The sequence below is a fragment of the Triturus cristatus genome, chromosome 3_1, assembly GCF_964204655.1.
Source record: "Triturus cristatus chromosome 3_1, aTriCri1.1, whole genome shotgun sequence".
NCBI lineage: Eukaryota > Metazoa > Chordata > Amphibia > Caudata > Salamandridae > Triturus > Triturus cristatus.
In genome coordinates, this window is record NC_140583.1 from 875,055,803 (window position 1) to 875,078,870 (window position 23,068).

General features: G+C 43.2%; 1 protein-coding gene across 1 annotated transcript in view; it reads right to left on the bottom strand.

Annotated features, from left to right (window-relative positions):
- The window catches only part of LOC146861224 (uncharacterized), a 213,613-nt gene that overhangs the window by 70,314 nt on the left and 120,231 nt on the right, over positions 1–23,068 (bottom strand). Inside the window, exons 21-25 of the mRNA XM_085645359.1 lie at positions 18,150–18,221; positions 15,858–15,926; positions 12,149–12,217; positions 9,064–9,132; positions 8,674–8,742 (exon numbers count right to left, since the gene is read on the bottom strand). Coding sequence (XP_085501485.1) covers positions 8,674–8,742; positions 9,064–9,132; positions 12,149–12,217; positions 15,858–15,926; positions 18,150–18,221 — 348 coding nt within the window. The remainder of the gene's footprint in view (positions 1–8,673; positions 8,743–9,063; positions 9,133–12,148; positions 12,218–15,857; positions 15,927–18,149; positions 18,222–23,068) is intronic.

Sequence of the window (23,068 nt, forward strand, 5' to 3'; positions counted from 1 at the left end):
CCTATTCTGAACCTGTCCATCTTGTGTTTGTCCCTCCCCTGGAGCATAGCCCTTTTACCATCTCTTGGACTGGCAAGCTTTGAGCTTCACTTTTTTCATTGTGCTTAAGCACTCAATGAGATTGCATGTGTTTCCCAAATCTCTCCCTCGAGTGTTTCTCTCTCTCTCCTTGCTAAATATGTGTCCCTTGCGCTCTGTGTTGCTGTCTCCCTAGTGTTGCAAGCACTCTCTCTCGGGTTGTTTTTAACTTCTTCCCTGCCAAACTCCCTTCCTCCTCGTGCTCTGTTTTGCTTCCTAGCTCTTTTGCTTCTCCCCCCAGTGTTGGACTCCCTCGTTAGCTGCTTTTCCACTTCACCCACCCACTTCTCGTAGCTTCCCATCCCACCCTCTCCTCTGTGGCCCACCATGCACAGCTTCTTTTTTTCACCTGTCATTTCATTTTTACTGGGGAGCACCAGGCAGCAAATTGCAGCCAGTTCTTCCGCCTTTAAAGAGAGGCGCTTTTGTGATACTTCTGTTTCAGTTTCTTCTCCTTGCCAATTCATCTTGCACCTTTTTTTTTTCTTTAGGCCATTTTGCACAGCATGTTGCAGATGCTGTACAGCATACATACAGAGTGAAATTGGAAATATTGCATGGAAAGGCATTCAAATGGTTAGTCTTGTTCCATAGGTTCCTCAGCAACCTAGGAGGATCATTGCTGTTCTCCACAGTCTCTGGAGGAACGCCTGGAGCTTCTCTAGCAAGGCCTATACGTTCATCAGCTGTGGTACACTCACAAGCAGTACTAATGGACAATGTAGGACTGATCGCACTCTACCATCTTATTTTCCTTGCTCGTTTCTTCACTCCCTGAGACAAAAACATTTGCAATCAGCCGTGGTGCATCCATTAGGGCGCTGGGGCGTTGCCCCACCATCCGCCCGCGCCCGCAGCTCCCTCGGCATCTCTGAAATTAAGTAAACTCTCAGTTTACTTACGTTCAGAGACACCGAGAGAGAACTGACAATGCATGTCAGTCAGCATGACGTGGGACCGCCCACGTCTGAAGGGGTGGGCGGTCCGGCGTCATGTTGACTGACAGGCATTGTCATTGTCAGGCATTGTCAGGGGCAGGCAGCAGCACAAGTGCGCATGAGTGGGGAAGGTCTGCAAATTTTTCGCCCATGCCCAGTCATGCGCACTGGTGACTGCTCAGGCTGGCGCATGCCCATTAGGAGAGCAAGGGTTGAGCATAGGCTCAAAACTCGGTCTCCTAATGGGCTGGCGGGCAGAGAGTTAGCGTGCCCTAAGTCAATCCTGGCGCTGCTCCAGCGCCAGGATTGGCTGAGAGGGGTTGCCACTCACTTGCCAGCACTGCGCAGTGATGCGGCTGTTGAAGGCGCCAACAGACCCGAGGCGGCGCGGACCAGGTAAGATTATTTTTATTTTATTTTTTTTAAAACCCTGTCCCCCACCCCCGCGCGACGCCCCCACCCCCCGCGAGCCACGACTGGTCTCAGTGCTGGTAAGATATCTCATCGTCAAGGAGCCCTTACACCGCATTACATTCGGACTCCGCCCCACAGCAGCTGCTTGTGGTGTCCTTTGGCGCCGAGAGAGCTTGCTTTGCTTCTCTTATCCGTATGGTGTGAAGCTGGATACTAAGGACACATGCTTTTACAAACGTATTTTACTGTATACCCTTCTGTGGTAGTGCCAAACTCCGCAGTGGCTGCTCTGCCGGGCCGGGCTGCTCTACTGCGACTCAGCCCGAGTGCTTGTCCGCTCAGGCTGAAGCTATGAGTACCCGGCTTCCTGTCACCTTCGTGGGTCTTAGTCGTGGTTTTTATTGGCACCGTGCCAACCACAGCTCTACAGAAAAAGTGGCCATGAAAACGGTTTGGTCGAAGCTATAGCCCGAAGGCCCATTCACAAGCAGAAAACCATGATCTCCTGTTTTTTTTTCTTTCTTAATGAATAAGTCATAAAGTAAGTGTAATTTTGAAAGTTGCATCTATAACGCCAATGCCATGGGCAACTTAAAATACCCGGGGAAAGGATGAGGTCAGAGAGGATAGTTGGTATTACTGTGCATATATAAACCATAAAGGGCACCTTTCTTTTGCACCTGAGAAACCCCCCACTATATCGAGACCGCAAGCTCTCTTCACACAGTAATTAAAAGATTAAAACAGTTTTATGGCTGAGAGAGTGCCAAGGATTTTGCCATTACAAGGGGGTATGTGAAAATGAGCTTACGTTCAGGATATATATATCTCAGTTGTGCTTCGTTATATTTTCTTTCTGCTGTGACGTTATTCCTAATTTATGACCAGGGCCACTAGAAGTATTTGGTGAAAACCACATTTTAGGAGTCCAATGTTGAAGATACTTTTAATTTGTTTGCATATGGAATATTCAGTAGCCTGCACGCTTTTTCACGTGACATTTTATACAGTCACTCTTGCACGTTGCATTCTGGGTTTCTAAGGCCATGTTTATAAAGCTCACATTAACCTCATCTCAGAATGCGAAATGTCCGTGACTAAAACGCCGAAATTGCTTAAGTGTGTCACATGTGACCAGAGCCCACTGGATAGCGATGTCTCGTGCCATTTTCTCGAGGCTAGATGAAGCCTTGCGAACCCGAAAGCAGTTTGGAGATGCTGTAATGATATTGGTTGGAATTAAAAGTGCTTCCTGCTGTGGCTACAAAAGATTTGAGAGTTGATAAACCGGGGGCGTGGAAAACATCACTCCAGTCGCGTGCAACACACAGTCAATGGTTTAATCACCTTTTTTGTTGATTCAAATGCACACCTTGGGAAACACTTAAATAAAATGGCGGTCTTTCTGGGTAGATAATTACTTGCCCACCTTCGTTTATTTGCAGTCGAATGTGGCTCAGGGGGAACTGCACCGCCCCGAGGTTTGAGTGCAACCTGAGGCATGAATGAATAACAATATCACGTCATTGAATGATTGGCAGTAGTATACGACACATGCCATTATGGGCCAAAACTTTGGTGTTTGACTTTGTTCACCTGGGAGCTACTCAGAGGTCGATAGGATTTTGGGAGCAATCTCCTAATAAAAGGTAGACTGTGAAATTGGCACACTCTTCTACGTCTGATGCTTTCGGTCAATAATTGAATGTTGATTTTTTTTAATGCATGTTGTACTTTTACTACTAGAGCCAGGTGTGGCAGTGATTTCACACAGCAGCTCTTGTTTCCAGATGGTTTGACACAAGCCAAATGTAGCTTCTGTGTTGCTTTGTAACTGGTGATAGCAGTGGTGTATTGCCGTGAGCATATTGAATATAATGATTGCTCTTCTCTGGGTGTTCAAATATTGGTTTCCCCGGTATATACTTGCAAGTAAAGCCTTTGACTTCATATGATGAGAATATTATCCTATAAGCACCTTTTCTTGTTTGATGTACAATGCAGCAATGTACATAGCATCTCTTGATTAACCGAAGTGTATGTTTGGTGATGCCAATTAAGCATTATTGTGTTGTAGTTTATATGGCACTGCCCAGATCTTTTCTGTCCCGATCCTGTTCCATGTTCACTTTCACATGTATTTGGTTTTCTCTTTCAATATTGTTTGCATAGCAACTTTCAGTTTATTAACTTGCACAATATGGCTGCCACGAGCTCCGCCTCCCTACTCACGGTAGGGCTCACAGCTCTTAAAGCTCGGTTTTGTGGCAAAAAACTCTGAGTTTCAGCAGGTCTTACATAGAAGATGCCTGGGTTATTTACAGACACACTGTTTCATTGCCATTAGGTTTTGCAATACTGTCTTTATAATCTGCCTTTGCCTGAGTGAATGCTTGTTTTTATGACTGCCACAGTTCTAGCGACTTGCTAGTCTCATATATGCAAAAACATGATCATTGAAAAATACATATATACATTCACAGAGCGGCTTTGGGTCTGCTCTCTTTATACATTAGTCTGTTTAACAATTTACAGCATAAAGCATGGGAAGGGATCAGCCCACATCAGCTATTAGTTCACTTGCACTGTGAGTGAAGGCATTTTGCATGATCACATATGCATATCCCCCTAAAAAAATGCTCTTCAATGCAAGTGGTGGTGGGCCCATACAATATTTTTCCAATGTTTTTTCTTTTTTATCCTTTTCTATTCAATTATTCAATATTGTATTTACAATGTATTTTCAGGTTACAATAATTCAAGGTCAACAGTACCTTTTCTATATGTCAACAAACATCATATTTTTCTGTGATGTGTATGAAAACTAAAAATGTTTTCTATACTTGTGCTAAGTACATCTGTCTGCTAGGAAGTAACCTTATTGCTCTATTAAGATTGTATGCAGGGATTTTATTTTTAATTTTTTTTTTTGCATGCATATTACAACAATGATGGGCTAGTGCAAGAGCATGTTGTAATCCAATATATTGTATGCCACAAAATGATCTACTACTATGAGCCTGCTGAGGAAACAGTGGTGTTCTTCATCTAGCAGATTGTATTTTACTGGATATGGTGCTTTGTAGGTCGGGTCGTTGATACAGCTTTAAATATTTAGCCAAACTTTCATTTTACAAATAATTGATCCATAATATACATACATAGAGGAGTTTATGGACTGTTTAATTGTCATTCACTATTTGCTTCCATCTACCACCACACACATCATGAGGCAATGGGGCAGGCCATTTACCCAATTTGTTTGTTTTACTTTGAGTGTCTTCACAAAGCCTGTGCACTTTGTTCATATCTGCCTTGGAATAATCCCTTAATTTTTCAGTGACAAAGCTGGTTCAAGTTTGATTTGTTTATTGTGTTACCTTTAAATATTGGTTATTTATTTAATTAATGTACACTTCAAATGCTCAGTTAGATGGTGATGTGTTTTCCTTGTCATTTTTAAAGTTGGTGTCATAGAGTAGGATTGTAACATTCCAGCTGTCTGCAATGTGAGTGTTTTGCTAGGTGGCGATATATTCTTGGCTCCTTTGGCGGGCACTGAGTATCTGCACTTCTTTAAGTCAATTTTTTTGCTGTGTAATTTTTTTGTTGCGGTATTTGTCTGCTGTGGCTTGTGTTGTGTTTTTTTTAGGTTGTGTGGCTATTTTGTGACTATTTTGTTGATGATGTGTTGCTTCTTGAGCTTTTTTGTTTTTGTATTACACTTGCATTTTACTGTATTGTTTGTTGTATGGGCTCTGTTTTGGTTGTTTTGTTGATTTATGTCCATTTATGTTTTTTGTTGTGTTGTAATTTTACTTTGTGTTATGTCATTGTGTCGAGTTCTATGCTAGTACTCCATTTAGAATTGGCAAGAAGTTTCCGTTTGAACTGATGCCAGCCACCCTTTAGCACTAAACAAACGTGCCACGAGCAGAAAAATCATTAAGTCTGAAACCATGCGCTATATTACTTGGAAAGGATTCCTCTCCTCCTGCACTGTGGCAAACCAACACAGATGCTTCAGTAAAACCACCACAACTTCTGAAAGGGATCAGCATTTCATTGAGTGGTAGACTCCAGTCTCAATGTGAAAGATCTTACTTGACCTTTCAGCAGAGGTGATGAAACTCTTCCGGCCTGCACACCTTCTAAAAGATGTCTAAAAAATAACAGCTGAGGGCATCACTGAACAATTTACAGGATATGTTTTTTCCTTAAGTTCTCACGTCTAACAGTTTACCTCTGCTTCCATAGAGGTAGTCTTTGATTCAAATTAGTTCAGCAATCAGTAGCCCTGCAAAGTTGTTGTATCGACTTGCGTTGTAATGGCACTGAGTTGTAACAACACAGTCGTTTTAACAACCGCATTGTGGATGTATCATGGTGTAAAATCTGCAATGTAAAGGTTGTTTCCCAACAGTTGTTTAGAACCCTGATTCATAGGCAGAGAAGGCCTGTTTCTATGAGTAACACCAAATACACAGGAATCAATTAGGAGTCCATTGGATTCCAGAAAGGTAATCCTAGGATGTTGGCTGCTACTGGACTCATTCTGTTTAACAGCTAGGTAGTTGAGTTTACTGAGAAGAGTTCTTAATATGACAAATTTTGAAGTCAATTCTAGCAGACAGAAGGAACCAATGTTTGTCTTTCAAGCCAGAGGAGACATTCTCCTGAGTACTTTGACTGGTGATTAGATGAGCCTCTGCATGAAGAAATGCTTTGTTTGTTGCGAGATGCCAGTGGGGAGTGTGTTTCCTCCAGCCAGTGTGATATGACAGTGGGCTAGACCATGGAATGGAAGTTTAGAGGTTCAGAAGTTCAGGAGGGTGGAATGTCTTTATCAGTAAACTGAAAACGTCAAACCAATTTGACTAGCATAAGACCACAGCTGCCTCAGTGGTATGCGTATGTTTGTATGACACTATCCCACATGCGTTTAGCATGCATGCCTTTACAACGCCGGTATTAGAATGAATGTGTCATTACGACGTGTTCTTTTAGCACTTAAGTCGTTACAATGACTTGCCTTAGGAGGGCGCTTGACTTTGGAATAGCATCATTTACTATTCCAACTCCAGTCTGCGCAACAGTAGGATAGGTGTTGGACTTAAAACCCAACACCACTCGACCTATGCGCCCCCTTAGAGCAAGTTGTTGTAACGACTCGTGTGCTAAATGAATGCGCGCTAATGATGTATTGGTTCTATTGCCGGCGTTGTGAAGACAGTGTGATTCCGATTTAGTTCTAAAGGATGTTTCCCTCGCAATACAGATGTCTTTGCTAGCTGGATAGATAGTACAAAGCTTTTTCGGCTAGCCTTCCATGTTCAAGGCGAGTGACTCTTCAACCGGGCCTCTTCAACCGTACTTCAGTTTGGGGGTCAAGTTTTGAAAGGATAAGGCAAGAATGTGGCATGAGAATCTTAATATTGTGTTCATCAATTACTGATGTAACACATCCCTAGATTTGAGTTCTGCAGATAACATGGCATGGTTGATCTGCAATTGGCATTCTTTATATATTACCCCCTAGGGCATGTTAAGGTTTTATGCTATTGCCATGTTTGGATAGATAGTATGTCTTCCTGGGTGCAGAGGCACCCATCACTTTATGTACTTCAGTTGCAATAAAGACTAGTATGTCTGGAACCACTGCATGGGAGCCGATTCACTAACACTTTTAGATTATTATAGAATCTGGGGATTGTAGGTTTTATCCTATAGCATGCTTAGATGTCTGATTTGTAGGGCATTCGTAAAACTCTCAAGCATCACACAAGGACACGACTCAAATTGTGATTTTCATTTATACTTCTAAACGTCTACTCTACAGGTAATCTGGGATAAAGGAATCTAACATACGGTCAGCACGTCATTTTTTTCAAAATGTACACCTGGTAAAGCCTCCTCCTCTGCCCCCCCCACATGTAAAAAGACAATGGTATGTTCCATCCTACTAGTGTGTTTTGTAGACGTAGGTGCACCTCTAGGGTGGCAAGAGCCATGCAAAAATGTTTGTGAGTGCTCACAAAGTTCTGATTGTTTACTGCCTTCTGAATGGCCCCATCTTTGCCCCTCACCTTGGAAGACCAATGTGTTCTCACCAAACCCTACGTTATTTACCATGGAATATCTGCAATACCACAGATTTTTCTCTATATTAAGGGGAATTTGCTGTCAGAAAATCTGCTTAGTTGAATCAGGATTGTCAAATACCAGGTAAAAATAAATAATTCTATCCATATAATTGACACTTCGGTGCACAAAATGTATTGTATGTCCAGCCCAAATATTGTAATGCCTAAAATGAATCAGTAGACCAGTGTTCTTGCAAAAAAAGTGAACTATCCACCATGAGAGCCCTACTCCTTTTTTTTTTTAATTCACGTGTCCTCTCTAACACTGTATGAGGGGGGTGAGAAGCTGTCAGGATTTCGATTTTTCACTAAACCCCCTCCCACCCCCAGTTGTAAATCACTCATATTGTCTTGCTCTACACGATGACATTAAATTAGTCCTTTGATACCAGCCATGGCTAAAACAACCTACTGCCCTATTTGTACTTTGGGTTAAATTAGTATTATATCGAACTGAAGGAAATATTAGTATTCTTAAATTTGCTATAGTTTTGTTGCATGTTTTAACAACATATGGTACATTTACAACATAAGGTTTTTGGTGAAATTCCAAGGAATTTTGCTTTCTGGAACACTCCTCTTGCACTCCATTAAGCCCATTTCTGGAACTTCTTGTGCTAATTTGGCTCTAGCACTAGGTGGCGATAGTACTTCACTTTATGGAAGCGCCGGCTATCGAAATTGTGCCACCACACAACCTTTTTTTCACAAATGCTAGTGTTAGAAACCAATGACAGTCATTGAAATAAAAGTCACTAAGGCCCTCATCAGAGGTGGAGGTAATATGCAATCGAATGCAAATGGGTGTCTGCACCTAATTTCACCAGGTAACACGTAATGAATTTTACCTTGAGAAAACTATCTCTTTTCTGAGATTTGCAGCATGGGACAAGGGAAAACATGGGATTTTTCGATTGGGTAAAACGTAAACGTTATGCCCCATTCCTCAGAATCTGGAGTTAAAATAACTCCGGTGAAAAAATCTGAGGTAATTTCCCCGCCCCCTGGACAAATATACTGCATGAAATTGACAAAAGGGACTAAATATTAATAATAGTCTTTGTAATGGGTTAGGTAAGTGTTAATTTACAACGTCTCACCTTAGGGCCTAGTAATCCAATCCCTTCTGGGCCTGGCTCTCCAGTTGGTCCTGGTAGACCAGGCATGCCCTGTTAATAGAAAGACAGAAACAGCAATCATTCACGACGCGGGTCACTTTTAAACTCAAATACCCCCTACTGCTGAGACCAGCAAAAATACACGCCTTTACATATTACCAAAACAGCTTGGAAAACAAAGATTTTCGATGCATTTTCTTCCATGACACAGGTTCCTGTATCTATTACATACTATTTAAATTGCGACAAGAGAGCAGTCACATGTATTTTAACGTTCTTCGTGAAGCTTGTCAAAGAAAAATATTTGCCAAAGACAAATTACGGTATTCAACATGAAAAACCTATAAAGAGTAAACACTAAAAGCTGCTCACCGGAAGGCCGGGATACCCGTCTCCTTTGGGTCCAAATGTTCCTGGAGGTCCCGGGTTGCCGCGGTCACCCTGCCAATAGAAGAGAAAAAATAACCCTTACATGTTTCAGAAATTCTTAATAAACACTGAACAAACAGAAAGGCGCATGTGGCTACAAAAAATGTTTTATGAATGAAATAAGAACTTTAGTTGTCTAAAATCTGTTAATCACGAAAAGTACATGTAACATATCTTCTGTAACCGGTGAACCTCACATTGTGGTTCTGAGACTATTAGTATTGTGATGGGTCTGAATAGAATGGGGCCTGGTGTGCTGAATTATGGCATCTTATGACATCTGGGTGCTGCATATCACGTTTGCTGTTACACAACTAAATGGTGCTCATTATTTTAACCCTGGAAAGATGAAATGCTGAGTGGACATGCCCCGATTTAAACCTGCGACAATGAGGTGAAATCGATAGTCCTTGAGAGAATGCATAAGTGTACGGAGCCACCGGAACGATGCATTGCTGCTAAACGATATAATGCTACCGAGGGGTGGTTTCAATCCAGGGGTAAAGGGCTGCAGTTTGGCAAAAAGAAGTGGATGAGGGCACTGTTACACCTGCCGAGGCAATGAAATCATAACACATAAATAGTAATTGAAATGTAATCATCCAACCATTACATTTCCTGCTTCTTAATCTGTCACCTTAGAAAGACTGCCTGACTTTCACAAAGATTAAAAACATGTTTTTGCTCCTTGCTAGTCAGATTTCCATTTTGAGTATGCCGTGGGGGTCTACTCCCATCTTCATGGTTATGGAAGGCATAGAAAAAGTACTGACAATCAGATTGCTGCAGTACCTCTTACAAAAACTCTCCTCTTTCTACTCCGGGTACACATGATCGTGCAGGCACCACCATTCCATCATGGCTGACGCATTTGACAGTCATCATGTAGCGTTAGAGTACATCTCCAACATATTGAACATTGGCACTGTTCAAACAGTCTATGCTTTGTTTTTTGCATTAAGGAAAGAAAGTATGGGTCTTATTTAGAGTTAGGAAGACAGCATACCCCCTCAAAATGTGGTGGATATCCCACGGCCATATTACAAGTTTCATAGATTATAATGCACTTGTAGTATGGCAATCATCTGCCAAACTCTACTTAAGGCCCTACGTGTCATTTTGGAAGTTGGCATGCTCAAGCATTAGATGCTCCAAGTCACAATTGGAGCTCCCAATCCATATTAGTTCTCAGCCTCTTATGTGCACTTGATAACTTTTCTTCTTCCCTTTTTAACAGTTGTATGTCAGAATATCAGATACAGAAATATTGTCTGACATACATGTTGTACCCTAAATATTGTTTACAAACATATTATCCCATTGAAGAAGGAGAGAATTGACTGGATAGCAGAAGCCACCTGCACTTAGCAAACATGAGTACAGCTCTAGATTTTGTCACCGTAAATAACACCAAAATTGTTCGATGGTTGTTCTGTGAATGGTGTTTTAAGAATGTTGGGCCGATGATAAGGACATGGGCAGTTTTTTGTCCATATCTTCCATGGGTGATAGGCACTTAGCCTTCCAGTGGAGCCCAAAGCAGCACGAAAACGGTATACAAAGATGGTAACACTGATGCACTATATTCTGGCTTTTCATTAGTCAGACCCAAAGCAGATGACCTTGTGGCACAGTAGAGTAAAGTCTCTGGGCTTGGTTGTGTGAATATCACCCTGGGTGATATATTTACCCTTTTAACATCTGGTTGCATCTTGCAGAACAGGATATTTAAATGCATATACTTGGTGCTTTAAATATAGACTGTTTATTCTCGCCCATACCAAACCCTGCAATAAAGTCCATTCAGAAGGGGGATGGGAGCACACTGCTAAAACTCCCAGCCCAGCTCACCCCTTAGCATTATGGTAAATGCAGTTAACTTTAAATGCTTACTTGTCATTTTGCTGAAGTGTTACACCAAAGTTTGTGCAGGTTAGTGCTGTGAATCTCTGGATAAATGTGTTTCTGGATATTATCCTTCATCAGTAGAGATAAAAAACGAAATTCATCTGGGGTTGCTGAGAAAGCTGCCACAATCCTTTCAGGTCTCAGTACCTCTCTCTGGCGCACAGGTGCATCGCCAAGAGCTCGTCAGCTCAATGGCCCAAGAGAGCCTTTTTAAACAGAAGGGGGATGGGAGCACACTGCTTCACCTCCCAGCACAGTTCACCCCGTAGCATTATGGTAAATGCAGGTAACTTTAAATGCTTACTTGTCATTTTGCTGAATTGTTTCACCAAAGTCGGTGCAGGTTAGTGCTGTGAATCTCTAGACACGTGTTTCTGGATATTATCTTTCATCAGTAGAGATAAAAAACGAAATTCATCTGGGGTTGCCGAGAAAGCTGCCACAATCCTTTCAGGTCTCAGTATCTCTCACTGGCGCACAGGTGCATCTCCAAAAGCTCGTCAGCTCAATGGCTCCATTCTATTTTGAGCCTGATGGCATTCATTTTCAGATGCTATACTGATACAACATACTAACCTTGTTCCAAGCACATTCTCGGTGGATAGGATTAATAGAGGGGAGGAGGCACCATCATGCTCGTAGGTCTTTAGTGCCACATTAACCTACCTGATCCCTTCATTTAACTAATATTGATCTTAAGACCTGTCACCAAATTCCAGTCATCTCTACTGAAAGAACTCCAGACGAACACTATCCAGCTCTGGTGGCCACAGGTAACCAAAAAGCCCTCTCTTTTCCCAGAACTGCTTGTGTTCTCGTACAGGTGGGTGCCATGATTGATGCTAAAAACACTTGTTGATGCTCAGGAAATACCATTGAGACCATTAGGCCCTTGATGTTTTACCATTGAAAGTGGTTAGTAAGGAGAATGTACATTATGGGCATAGCGGGGGTATCTCTCTAATAGGTGTATTAGGTGTGGCGGCATTAGGGCCCAGCGGTGCGAGGAGACCATTGTACCCTAATTGTACATTATTTTCAGTGCTTGAATTAGTGCCCACTGTACCTTTTATATGTCCCTAGGGCCGAGATCAATTATATTATTCAGGCTTCAGCTTACCTTAGGGCCAGGAATTCCAACTCCTTGTTCTCCGATGGGGCCAGAAGGACCAGCTGGGCCAACGTCACCCTGTAATTTAGAAATAGATGTATCAGTATATGTTCAAAGCTTCTAATGGACGTATCTAGAATTTCAAAACTGCCACCTGACTCTGGGTAGCGCTTTGTACAGTTAATTAAAACGGCATATGCTTACCATGCTCTTCAGCCTCAAGTGTGGACCATTTCTAGACTTGTACAGGTAATGAATGCCAAGTTTTGTAGTTAACCGTCATAACAACTATCAGTCTAACAGCCATGTTTTTCAGGGACACCACCTGTTTAATCAGTTTTTTTTAAATTTCACAAACAATCATTGTGGGCCTAGGAGGTAGCTACCAGTAGTACAGCAGGCAGAGGGACCCGTGGGTGTGATGGCCCCCGTGGACCACAATTATGGTTGCCTTTTGTTATCAAACAATGTGTATGAGCGCCATTGTCCTTGCTTGTATGAAGACCCATACAGACTTTACTAAGCCATTCTTTTGGGCTATGTTAGACTCCTCTCGGGGACCATGCGGCAAACAGGGACTACTGGGCCTCATCCTTGGAGGCTGGGGTCATTTGCCTCTGATGTCCAGAACACATCCTACAAGTCGCTCCACAAACCGAGGCAAGCACTACCCCTTCAGCACTTGACTCTCAGTGGCAGCGACAGTGAGCATTCACAGGCTTCTCAAAGACGTCATCTGGGGGTGCATCAAGCTCAGAAAACGACAACCACCTTGTAGCACAGTAATTGATTATCCATCACAGTGCATGCCTTTTATCAAAAGAAAGCATTTTAATATCCTCAAAAACGAAATACTACAATTACAATATGCAGGTCCGAATAATACTATACCCAGGGGTCTAGTTTCCCATCACTCGACTATTCCCTAGCTCAGTGTAAGATATGGTACAGCAGGTTTCAGGCACAAGTGTAGAACTACCCTTCTCATTCAGGGTTTGTGTACTCAGTTTTATATTCGTAGTCCCAGTATGTTAATCTCACCAATAGGAGTCCTTTACTCTCACCAGTATACTTCTGTTCCCTCCACCTCCGCCAGGGGCATGAAGTGTCAGCTGCGAGGGCACTAGCACACTGTTCCCATTTGTGGATGCAGCAGCTGCAGAGACTGCTATCTGGAGTCTGGCTGGAGGGCAGGCACTGGCATTGTTGTCTGTCTTAGGTCATTTGCAGGCCCTCTTCCGGGTGCAGGGTGAGTTGGGGTGAGAAGTCACAGGGCAGCCAAAGGCTCTTCTCAGTGCGGTGCAGCTCCAACACTACTCACGGCAATTCTACAACGGCTAGGTCCAGTCAGTTATTAAGGGAGATTAGTCTGCTTTAGCTATGCTTCCTGACTTGCAGTGGCACAGCCTGCTTCAAGCACAAGTGTGCAGGGTCACAGTAGTGCAGTTTGCTCAGACATACTTTAAGACAGTGCCACAGTCTAGGCAATTTTCAGGGTCAGAGATGTGCCTTTTGCTTGTTCTCACTTTATATGTTCCACTGTGCAACTTATTTTGGCAAGAAAGTCCACGCTCCGATCTGCAAGCATGTCAGTCACTCTCTCTGGAGTTTTCTGGGTGGAGGGAGCCTTAGCTCAGGGGTCACCTGCTTCTGCTAACCGTGGTAGTCAGCACTTCCAGCAGGGTCGGCACTCTCCTTCCCTCTTCTTCTCAGGCAGATCAGCCTCCAGGCATTTCAGGACAGGGGTTTCCTCCAGGTTAGACTCGAGGTGATGTTCCCTCACCTCTGGGAAGCTGGCTGTCAGACAGATGCCAGCTCTGGTCACACAACAGTCCTCAGGGCAGTTTGCAGAACACTGTCTTTCTTGTTCAAAAGGAACCAGGAATTGGAAAAAAAAGTGTAGCTGCAGCTCCCAATTTTATACAGATAAAGCAGGCAGGAGATGTAAATTATCTGTCTACACTCTCAGGCTGGTTTGAGCTGGTTCCTCTTTCATGTGATCTTTCCATGCTGTCTTCCAGACACAGCCTTTCTGTAGAATGATGGTCCTCTCAGTTAGGTTATGTCTAGTTTGGAGCACCAACAACAGAGGCACAATAAGATATCTGCTTTCGGCAAGTGGTTATCAATGGCCACCGTCAACAATAAACAAGAGGCAAAAGAGTGACCTCCTTTGAAGGACCCTACACACTCTGAAAAACAGAGAATGGTGTCCCGCCCTTCACCTTCACTGTCAATCAACTGGCAGTGCTCAGGAAGACTAATCTGCAGCTCTTGCATCAAAAGGACCAAATCGAATTTCTATAGGTAGCCCTGTCGCTTATTTCCCCACATCAGTGTCTAGGTCACCTTCCTCCAGTTTCAGTATGGTCAGGGATACATTTCCACTGTCTGGGAAAACATCCTCAACTCCATCTTTTGTACATGAACAGTCAAAGGGCTTCCAAAACTGGACCCACAGGCTTCCAGTACTCTGATTCACTCATACACAAAATGTATGCACCACTCAGGCCACGCATATTCATACATGCAAGCATGCAATGGGATGTTAGTGCTAGGACTTGAATTATCAAATAGCAGTGAGACTTTACATGAGTAGGCCAGAATGCCTCCACTCCTGTGACACAGATTAAAAGGTCTGGTCATAACTATTGATTCACAAAACACAGTAGGCTGATACCACCACTCCTCAGACTAGACCTAGGAACATTAGTCCACTGTCAAACAAACGAGGACACACTTTGTGTGCCAGTCCAGATTCAGAACAGGTCCAGGACCTCCATTATGTCAAGGGACAGGACTAGGCCTTCATGCACATACGAGATTAGCGTGAGGCTGAGGCCATCATCAAAAACCGGGATACCAGAAACTTGCCGATGGCTACTCAGCTCTAGAGAATGCAACTGTACCGCATGCAGAGGACATTCTTGCCCCAACAGGCGGACCCTTTCCCTTGTCCTTTGCTTTCACACATCCATCACAATACCTAGATAACTCAGTCTCTGGCTCATGCATATTAGTTTACGCTCACTGACTGCTGGACAGGACCTGTGCTATGGGTTATTTTTCGGACCATTTTGGTGCCACGTGCAGTGCTGCTGGCGATCATGAAATAGTAAAACCATAGCAAATCAGTGAAATACATGCACTGACATAAAATATCACTTCACAAACGTGCCTTTAAGTATGTTCATATGGGTAGTTATGTACTGTTATTAATGTACTCTTTTCTGAAGTTCATTTGAAAACTGGACGGAAATGCACCTTAGTTGGCTGACTTTCTCTACCATCCTTTCCTCAACCTCGTAACGACTTTACAAGAAGCAACATCACACAGCAATTGAAAGTCCTACGAGTTTCCCAGGTCCATTCGTGAGTAGCTCGTCTATTTCAGGTGTTTGCCTTCACATTCTTGGATTTGTAGCCATCTTCATCCATTGCTTAATGAGAACTGTAAGTCCCAGGATGCAAGGGCAAACATTGCACTGAATGGGCTACTCACTGCTGGACCTGGGACTCTTGAGAACTTTACCACTGAATAATAATAAATAACCAACTCGTGCAGAATTCAGCATAATATGGTTAGTTGCATTATAATTCGAAATTCCTCAGGGTCCAGAGACCAGTAAAAGCAATATTTTTAAGCACTGTGTTCACAAACAAGGAAACGTCAATATTTTTTTCCGATTTCTTGCACGTGTATCCACTAAGGACTTACCTTAGGCCCAGCGATGGAGCGACCAGGTGGACCCGGCATTCCGAGGCGTCCAGAGATACCAGATTCACCCTAAGAACAAGAAAAGATAATGCCTTGAAACTTAGACTATCTACAGAAACTAACAATATTGCTCCACATAGAAGAGTAACCTAGCACTGCCACCATTCTATGTTTTAATGAACTGATTCCAGGAAGTTGGCCTAAAAGTGACCCAATCATGCCCTGGCATTCTGGCAAATGTTCCTCAGAATACACATTTAAATCAAATCATATACAATGAACAAGGTGTGTGTACTCATTCGAGAATGTGTGTAAAGGGCTTCACCTGTCTGTGCCAGTCCATTTTAGGTACACACGTCTGCGTAGTGACAACCTTGGCCAAGCTAAAAGTGCCAGCAATGAATACCTTAACAGAGATGGGCAAACTGGACTGGTCCCCGCTTGGGGATGGGTTGGAAGCTAAAAGCACCCCAAAAAATGTTTTAATACCAAACTGATATTGCAACAGGCAGGTGAACTCCGCATATAAGACCAACCCTCTTCAGGTTCTACACAGAATCTGCAAGAATTACTTCCTTGCTGCATTAGAGCATTCAAGCGCCTTGAGCTGCACTGTTTTCAAGGGACATTAGGGTTGAAAGTAACTTACTGGGGCTTTTTCCTATATCCCAACTGGCCTGTCCAGCCCCTGGCTCCTAATACCATGACATGTGGTTTCATGTTCAGCAGGGGAGCCTGCCTCTGCATAGATCAGGGAGCAGTTGGCAGGTGAACACTAGGGGGCCTATTCACGAAATTCATACGCTCGCGTGCATTTATGAATTTGCAGCAAGAAATGTGCAATGGGAATACGATGGGACTAAAATGGGAATATTCATAAATATTACAAATAGCACCTCTTTGTGTTTTTACGAACATGGAGTTGTATGGTTTGGACCGATTCACACTAGCATGTAAGAGTGCATAAAAGAGTACTCTTGTAGGGCTATTTCCTGTACACCTGAATGTTTTTGCGAATTGGTTCCAAAGTTTTTTCTAAACTTTCATTTTGTGACTAGTTCAAGCATGTGTATTACTACTTTCTTTAGTTGATTTGCCCTGGTTGGTCAGATGTCTCCATTTAAAAAAGTGTTGATGTGCGTATGACATTTTTGTGAGAGTGTTCGGCTGCTCGACGCAACTTTGCCGTCGTTAAGTCCACCAAAACTCCAGGTCAGTAGACCCTTTTGTATTAACCAGACACCTGAGCAGCACAGCCATACATCAAGACTCAAGATAGTGCATGAGATAGCGACCAATCAGGAGGCAGAAGCTGGCATAATATGTTTCCTACATTAACCTCTGACTTGAAGGACCCTTTTCCCAGTAAGTGTCCTTTTGATCATAACACCAAGTAACTGATTGTGGGGGATGCTAAAGCCCCAAAACTCATTGTGGACAGGGGAATAGCCCCATTAAATTGGCGCTCATAATGCATCACTTCCCCAGCAGCTAGTGTTGCAAGCATGTTTTTTAGAAGACCATCCTGTCAAAAAAAACTCCGCCGGTCCATCCTTAATTTTCACACTCCCCTGGGGCGTAACGAAACGTGCTGGGTCCCCCTGCAAAGTACATGGAGGGGCCCCCTTCCGGACTCACTCAGGAGTTCTCAGGCTAGTGTACTGTGCTGAGGGGGCCCCCTGAAGCTAGGGGCCCCCTGCACTCAGGGGTTGCGGGGGTCTTTGTTACACCACTGACCCTCCCAGTAGGGCTCACCCCGACATTTGACTGTGGATGTGGCTAAATCCCTCAAATCTCACTGTAGGGGGGGCTAAGGTCTCTAAACAGACTGTTAGATGCTATTCAGGTCAATAAGACACCAGCCCCTCTGAGAATAAAAAAAGTCCCAATATCATCAAAAATGAAGTGCCGATATACAATAGTGAAAATTGGTAGTGTACAGAAGTTTGGTAACAGTAGACTGGCACAGCAGACACATATCTTAATGGCCTTTCTATATGACCCAATGGTGGTGCTGTGAATGTATTGTGTGTAAAGGGACTCCACCACACCAAGCACTTCCATTGAGTCCTTCAGGTTCATAATGAATTCACATTTCTTTCTTTTAAGGATACTCTACTACATTTCTCTCTCTGTAGAATAGAACATTTTATAACTCATTTCACAAACCATCCTTTATATAACAGTATTCATTACATTGTCTACCTTCCAAGAGTAGGTAAATGCGATTATATTCAGTCTATAGTGTCATGTGGGACCAGAAACACATATACAAAATGACTTAAAAATTACCTTTGGCCCGGCTGGACCAGATGATCCTGGAGGTCCTGGCAATCCACGAATACCTCTTTGGCCCTGGTCACCCTGCAAGAGTAGAAGAGAGAAGTGTTAGGCAGCCTTCCTGGCAATATCTAACTCACACCAGAGGAGAATGCATTTCAGATGGACAAAAGACAGACACACAAGGAAAACAAACATTACTAAGGAAAATTGATTTGGCTCGTTGAGAAAATGTTTTTACCAAGCTACACTATATTGTCATCTCAACCCTATCATTCTCCAACATTTCATGCCTAGAGGTGACAACCTTTTTTTTATTTTGCAGCGTCTAGACACTCATCCACATTTATGCAGCAGTGCTGCAGACAGTGCAACACAATTTATTTACCCCGAATGAGCAGTAGTAGGATTTTTTTAACAGATGTACTTCTATATGGTCCCACCTTTAAAGAGTTAAATTAAAACTCAATTTGAAAAATCTGAAATTTAATTTAAAAATCAAACTACTCAAGGCATTAACACCTGAGGCAGAGGTAGTGCAATCATAAAAGCTAACTCAGTGGGTTGAGCGCCTGCTCTGTGGGGAAGTAGGCGGTCCTCACTGCTGTAATGTTACAACGAGAAGAGCTGCTTAGAGTTCAAGGAGTGCATTTCCCTTAGTGAGAGGGAGGATGCAGGGAGCCCCCAACAGGAGGGAGGAAGGAACTGCACAGAGTCTCACAGGAGTGAGATAATGTGCTGCAGGGTGTGCCTGGGGAGAGATGGAGGCTGCAGCAGGACACACAGGAAGAGAATGTAATTGCAGAGGACCCTTATTAGTGAGGGAGTTGCTGCACACAAAGGGGGCGCTTACAGGAAGGGAGTGGGCCAAAGAGGACATTCACCGTGAGAGAGGACCTGGAGGAGAGTGTACAAGAATGAAGAGGTGCTGCTGAGGACTCTCAAACTAAAGGTAAGGGTTGTGTTAAATCCCCACTTGAGGAGAAGTCACTGCAGGGGGTTCACACTTGATGGATAGAGCAGATTTAAGGGTTCCCTCATGGGAGGTAGATAGGGGTCTGTAGGGGCCCCCACAAGAGTGCAACCAAAGAAGGAACTGCTGGTGCTGCTGGAGGAAAGGCAGGTTCCAACTGCAGTTCCAAGTAGGAAGGAATCGGAGAGACTATGGCTGCAGAGAGTGCTAGATGCGCCCCACAGTGGGTAGTGGCATGCACCTCGCCTAGTACTCAGCGCGCAGCCAATTGTTTCTCCATGAACACTATAATGCGATGGCTCTTGGTCTTCCATGGCTCCAAGACCCTCCTTAAAATGTCTGCCACGTCCCGAGGGGTTAAGGATGAATTTGAAAATTGAAGGACGAATCCGTCCTACTTACAGCGATGGACAATATGGAGCAGTTTTTTGGCAACACACGATATGTGATGAATCCAGCATGTCAATTTATTGAAAGAATATATGCCAAACGTTTCAAGTTGTATCAATTGTGTGCCCTAGGCCAAACCTTAACAATGCAAATACATAAAGAGCTAGTTTTAGAACTGTAAAGTTAATATGAAGGTTTACTGTGACAATACAAACCATCAGAAAATGCACAATTGTGTTGCTCTCGCTTCCAGACTCACAAGTGTTTGTAAATGTATGTGTTTTTTGTAAAGCGCACTGCAGACCGCTGGGGAACCCGTCCTGGCTATCCCTGTGAGATGGTCCCTCATGGGTATCTCCAAGGTGAAACCAGGCATCCCCGGCAAATGTGGGGGGCCGTTGTGGAGATGAGGCAAGCTAATGCCCAGACTTGCCGAGTGTGATCCCTGGTTAGAGTAGGCACCGAGGCGAGAATTATCAAGTCCGCTGGCCCTGGTCCAAGACCCTGCCGCGTCGGGAATTGAACCCTGGTCCCGGGCCGTCCTCTGCTTCCGGGTCTGCTGCCTCTAACCAGTGAGCCACACCACTCCACGGTGGCTTGTGTCACTTGATTCAGCTTTGGCACTGTAAATGCCTATGCTTCCATTGGTATTACTATCACCATTACAGTGATATCTTATTGACACAAAGCCTCCTTGCGGGTCCATTCCCTATCTCGCGCATCCTTCCAGCTTGCAATGTGTTTGTTTGTTGATTTATTATGTATTGGTGATTTCTTTGGTGCCTCATACAACCGTGTCATGTTAGTTCACCCTATCAACTGAAATATACTGAACTATACTCTGCGATATAGTCACATGTTCCAGACAGATACAATCAAATGTCCTTCGTTTCTGAGTCTCTCTTGAGAGTGCAGCTGCTATATATATATATATATATATATATATATATATATATATATTCACTTAAAAAACCATAGGTTTCACACATGTTATAGTTAGCTGGACATTTCACTCGTAAAAAACCATTGAAATTCCCCCGTTATAGTTAGTTCAGATAACTATAACTCACGCGACCGCCACTCTATCACAAGGATGACGTCATCAGTGATGTCACTGACCATGTCATGAGTGATGTAATATGTGACGTCATCAGCAGTGGATTGCGGTCGCGCGAGTTATAGTAAGCGTAATCGGCGATTTTTCGAAAAAAAATTAAATTGTTTTTTTGGCCTTGGGGGTTGTTGGGGGACACCTATATCGATGCTGGGTGGTTAAGAACTAAATATACTACCCCTTTAGATGTTTTTTGACTTTGTTTATGCTGCCCCCCTCAGAGTGCGAGAGAGAAAATGGCGGCCGCCGCTTCCTGGTTTCGACCGATTCGAATGTTTACTTAGATCGAACAGCCAATCAGAATCGCGCTCGCGCACGTCACCGGTAAGCGCACCGTAAGCGCACCGTAAGCTGGCTCAGATATATCTATTGATTTAAAGGCTATTTTCTCAGAATCTACTGAACAGATTTACACCAAACCTACAAAAGGCACTTCCTTGACCTGTAGACTACCTCTCTGCCAAATTTCAAGGAACTCTGTTCAGCCGTTCGGGCTGTAGCTGTGTCTAAAGGTCCTATGGAAAAATGCATGGGAAAAACGCGTTTTGGGACCCCCCTTTTATCTCAGCCCCCGCTTGACGAATCCCCCCGAGACTTTCAGGGTAGGAGCGGAGCGCCGCGGGGCCCACCTATTTTGAAAATTTCGCGAGGATTCGTCGACCGACGCCAAAGTTATTCAAAATAGAATGTTGCGGTTTTCCTATGGAAACAGGGTCCTAACTATAACTACCTACTGGCGACCGCCAGTAGGTAATATATATATATATATATATATATATATATATATATATATATATATATATATATATATATATATAAATATGTGTGTGTGTGTATGTGTGTATCTGTATGTGTGTATATCTTCAAGGTATTTAGATGTAGAGCTAAAAATCATAAATGTTTGCTTATGATTATGCACTTTTTCGATATTTTCGTCTTCAATATTCTGATCAAAATAGTCTTGTTACTTGAAATTCCGTACACAATATTACAGACTACAACCATGAATGGCTATTTTACATCTGAAAAGTACAATGAATCTTCACACATTGTATACAAAACAATTTTTTTTTTGGTTTTTTAATTCACCTGAGCATGCTTTTTAACGGTTTCTTTTTTCTGTGCTGCAGACGTTTTTAATGTTTTAGTCAGGTCTCAAAATGCAAGCCAGACTTACTGGCTTTACAATGCTTGTTTATTTTTGGCTATTTCCTTCTTTAACACGGCCAGGAAGCGTATGCTGTAAAAGCATAATGTAAATTATTTATTATTGATTTTCGATTAAATTAGCCACATAAAAGTGCACCGTTATCAGAAAGGATATAAGTGCTGTCTCAGACAGTAAATGTAAATGTGTTGTACTTGTATAGCGCACTGTTTCCCTAGGGTGTCCTGGCGCTGTACTCATACCGCTGTGGAACCCTTCCTGGCTTTTCCCTGTGAAATGTCCACTCCTGGGCACCCCCAAGGTGAAGCCAGGCATTCCAGCGCTGTTGGGGCCGTTGTGGAGATTAAGCAAGCTATTGCCCAGAGTTGCAGAGTGGGACCCATGATTAGAATAGGCACCGATGCGAGAATTAACAGGTCTGAGGAAATTGAGCCCAAGACCCGCCGAGGCGGGAATTGAACTCTGGTCCCGGGCCTTGCCATCTTGTAGGTGCCTGAGCCAGAGCAGTGGGCGGCCAGCTCAGTTCAAAGAAAGAATATCTCTTTGGCACATGCTGGACAAGTAAAGTGCCCACATTTTTGGCTTTCCCAGTTCTATTGGCACCAGTAGTCTCTATGATCATCATGTGCTTTGTCTGCGGGACAGGACAAGGAGGAATGTTCCTTCTGAGCATGGCGAGCAAGTTGGATTTGTTGTTCTCGATCTACGTCACCACCTCATGTGATTAGCTTTCCACAGAAAATTCATACTGCGGTAATAGATGACAATTTATTAATAATCATTAGCATCTCAGCTATCATGAGATGCTGATCCTCCTTTAATTATTAACAGGCACTAGAAATATTTTCGGTGGCTTTTAACTCAGCCAATTAACAGTTCAAACGCTTTTTGTTGCATGTGCCTCTCCTGTGAGGAGCTGCTTGAGCTGGAATATGGTAAAAAAATTGTCTTCATTTACATTGTATGAAAAATTGCACTAGCCTTTTTCTGGTGTAAAATATTAGAGCAATTCACACCATATTCCACCCTGGAGAAAAAAACTTCTTCTTAGTAGCCATTATTTAAGGGTGAGATTATTCATAGAGGAGGTGTCTGACTACATACAAAATTACGCCTTTGTGAGTTACCTGAACATTTTACGTGTCCATCTCCCACATCTCCGGTCACCATTACTAGATTTTCCACAGTAGTATGAGCAATATGCTGCCTTAAAAATATTTAAATTCTGATGATTCAAATGAAGATTTATAAATTCTGGCTACAAATCTGCGTTTTGCACACTTATG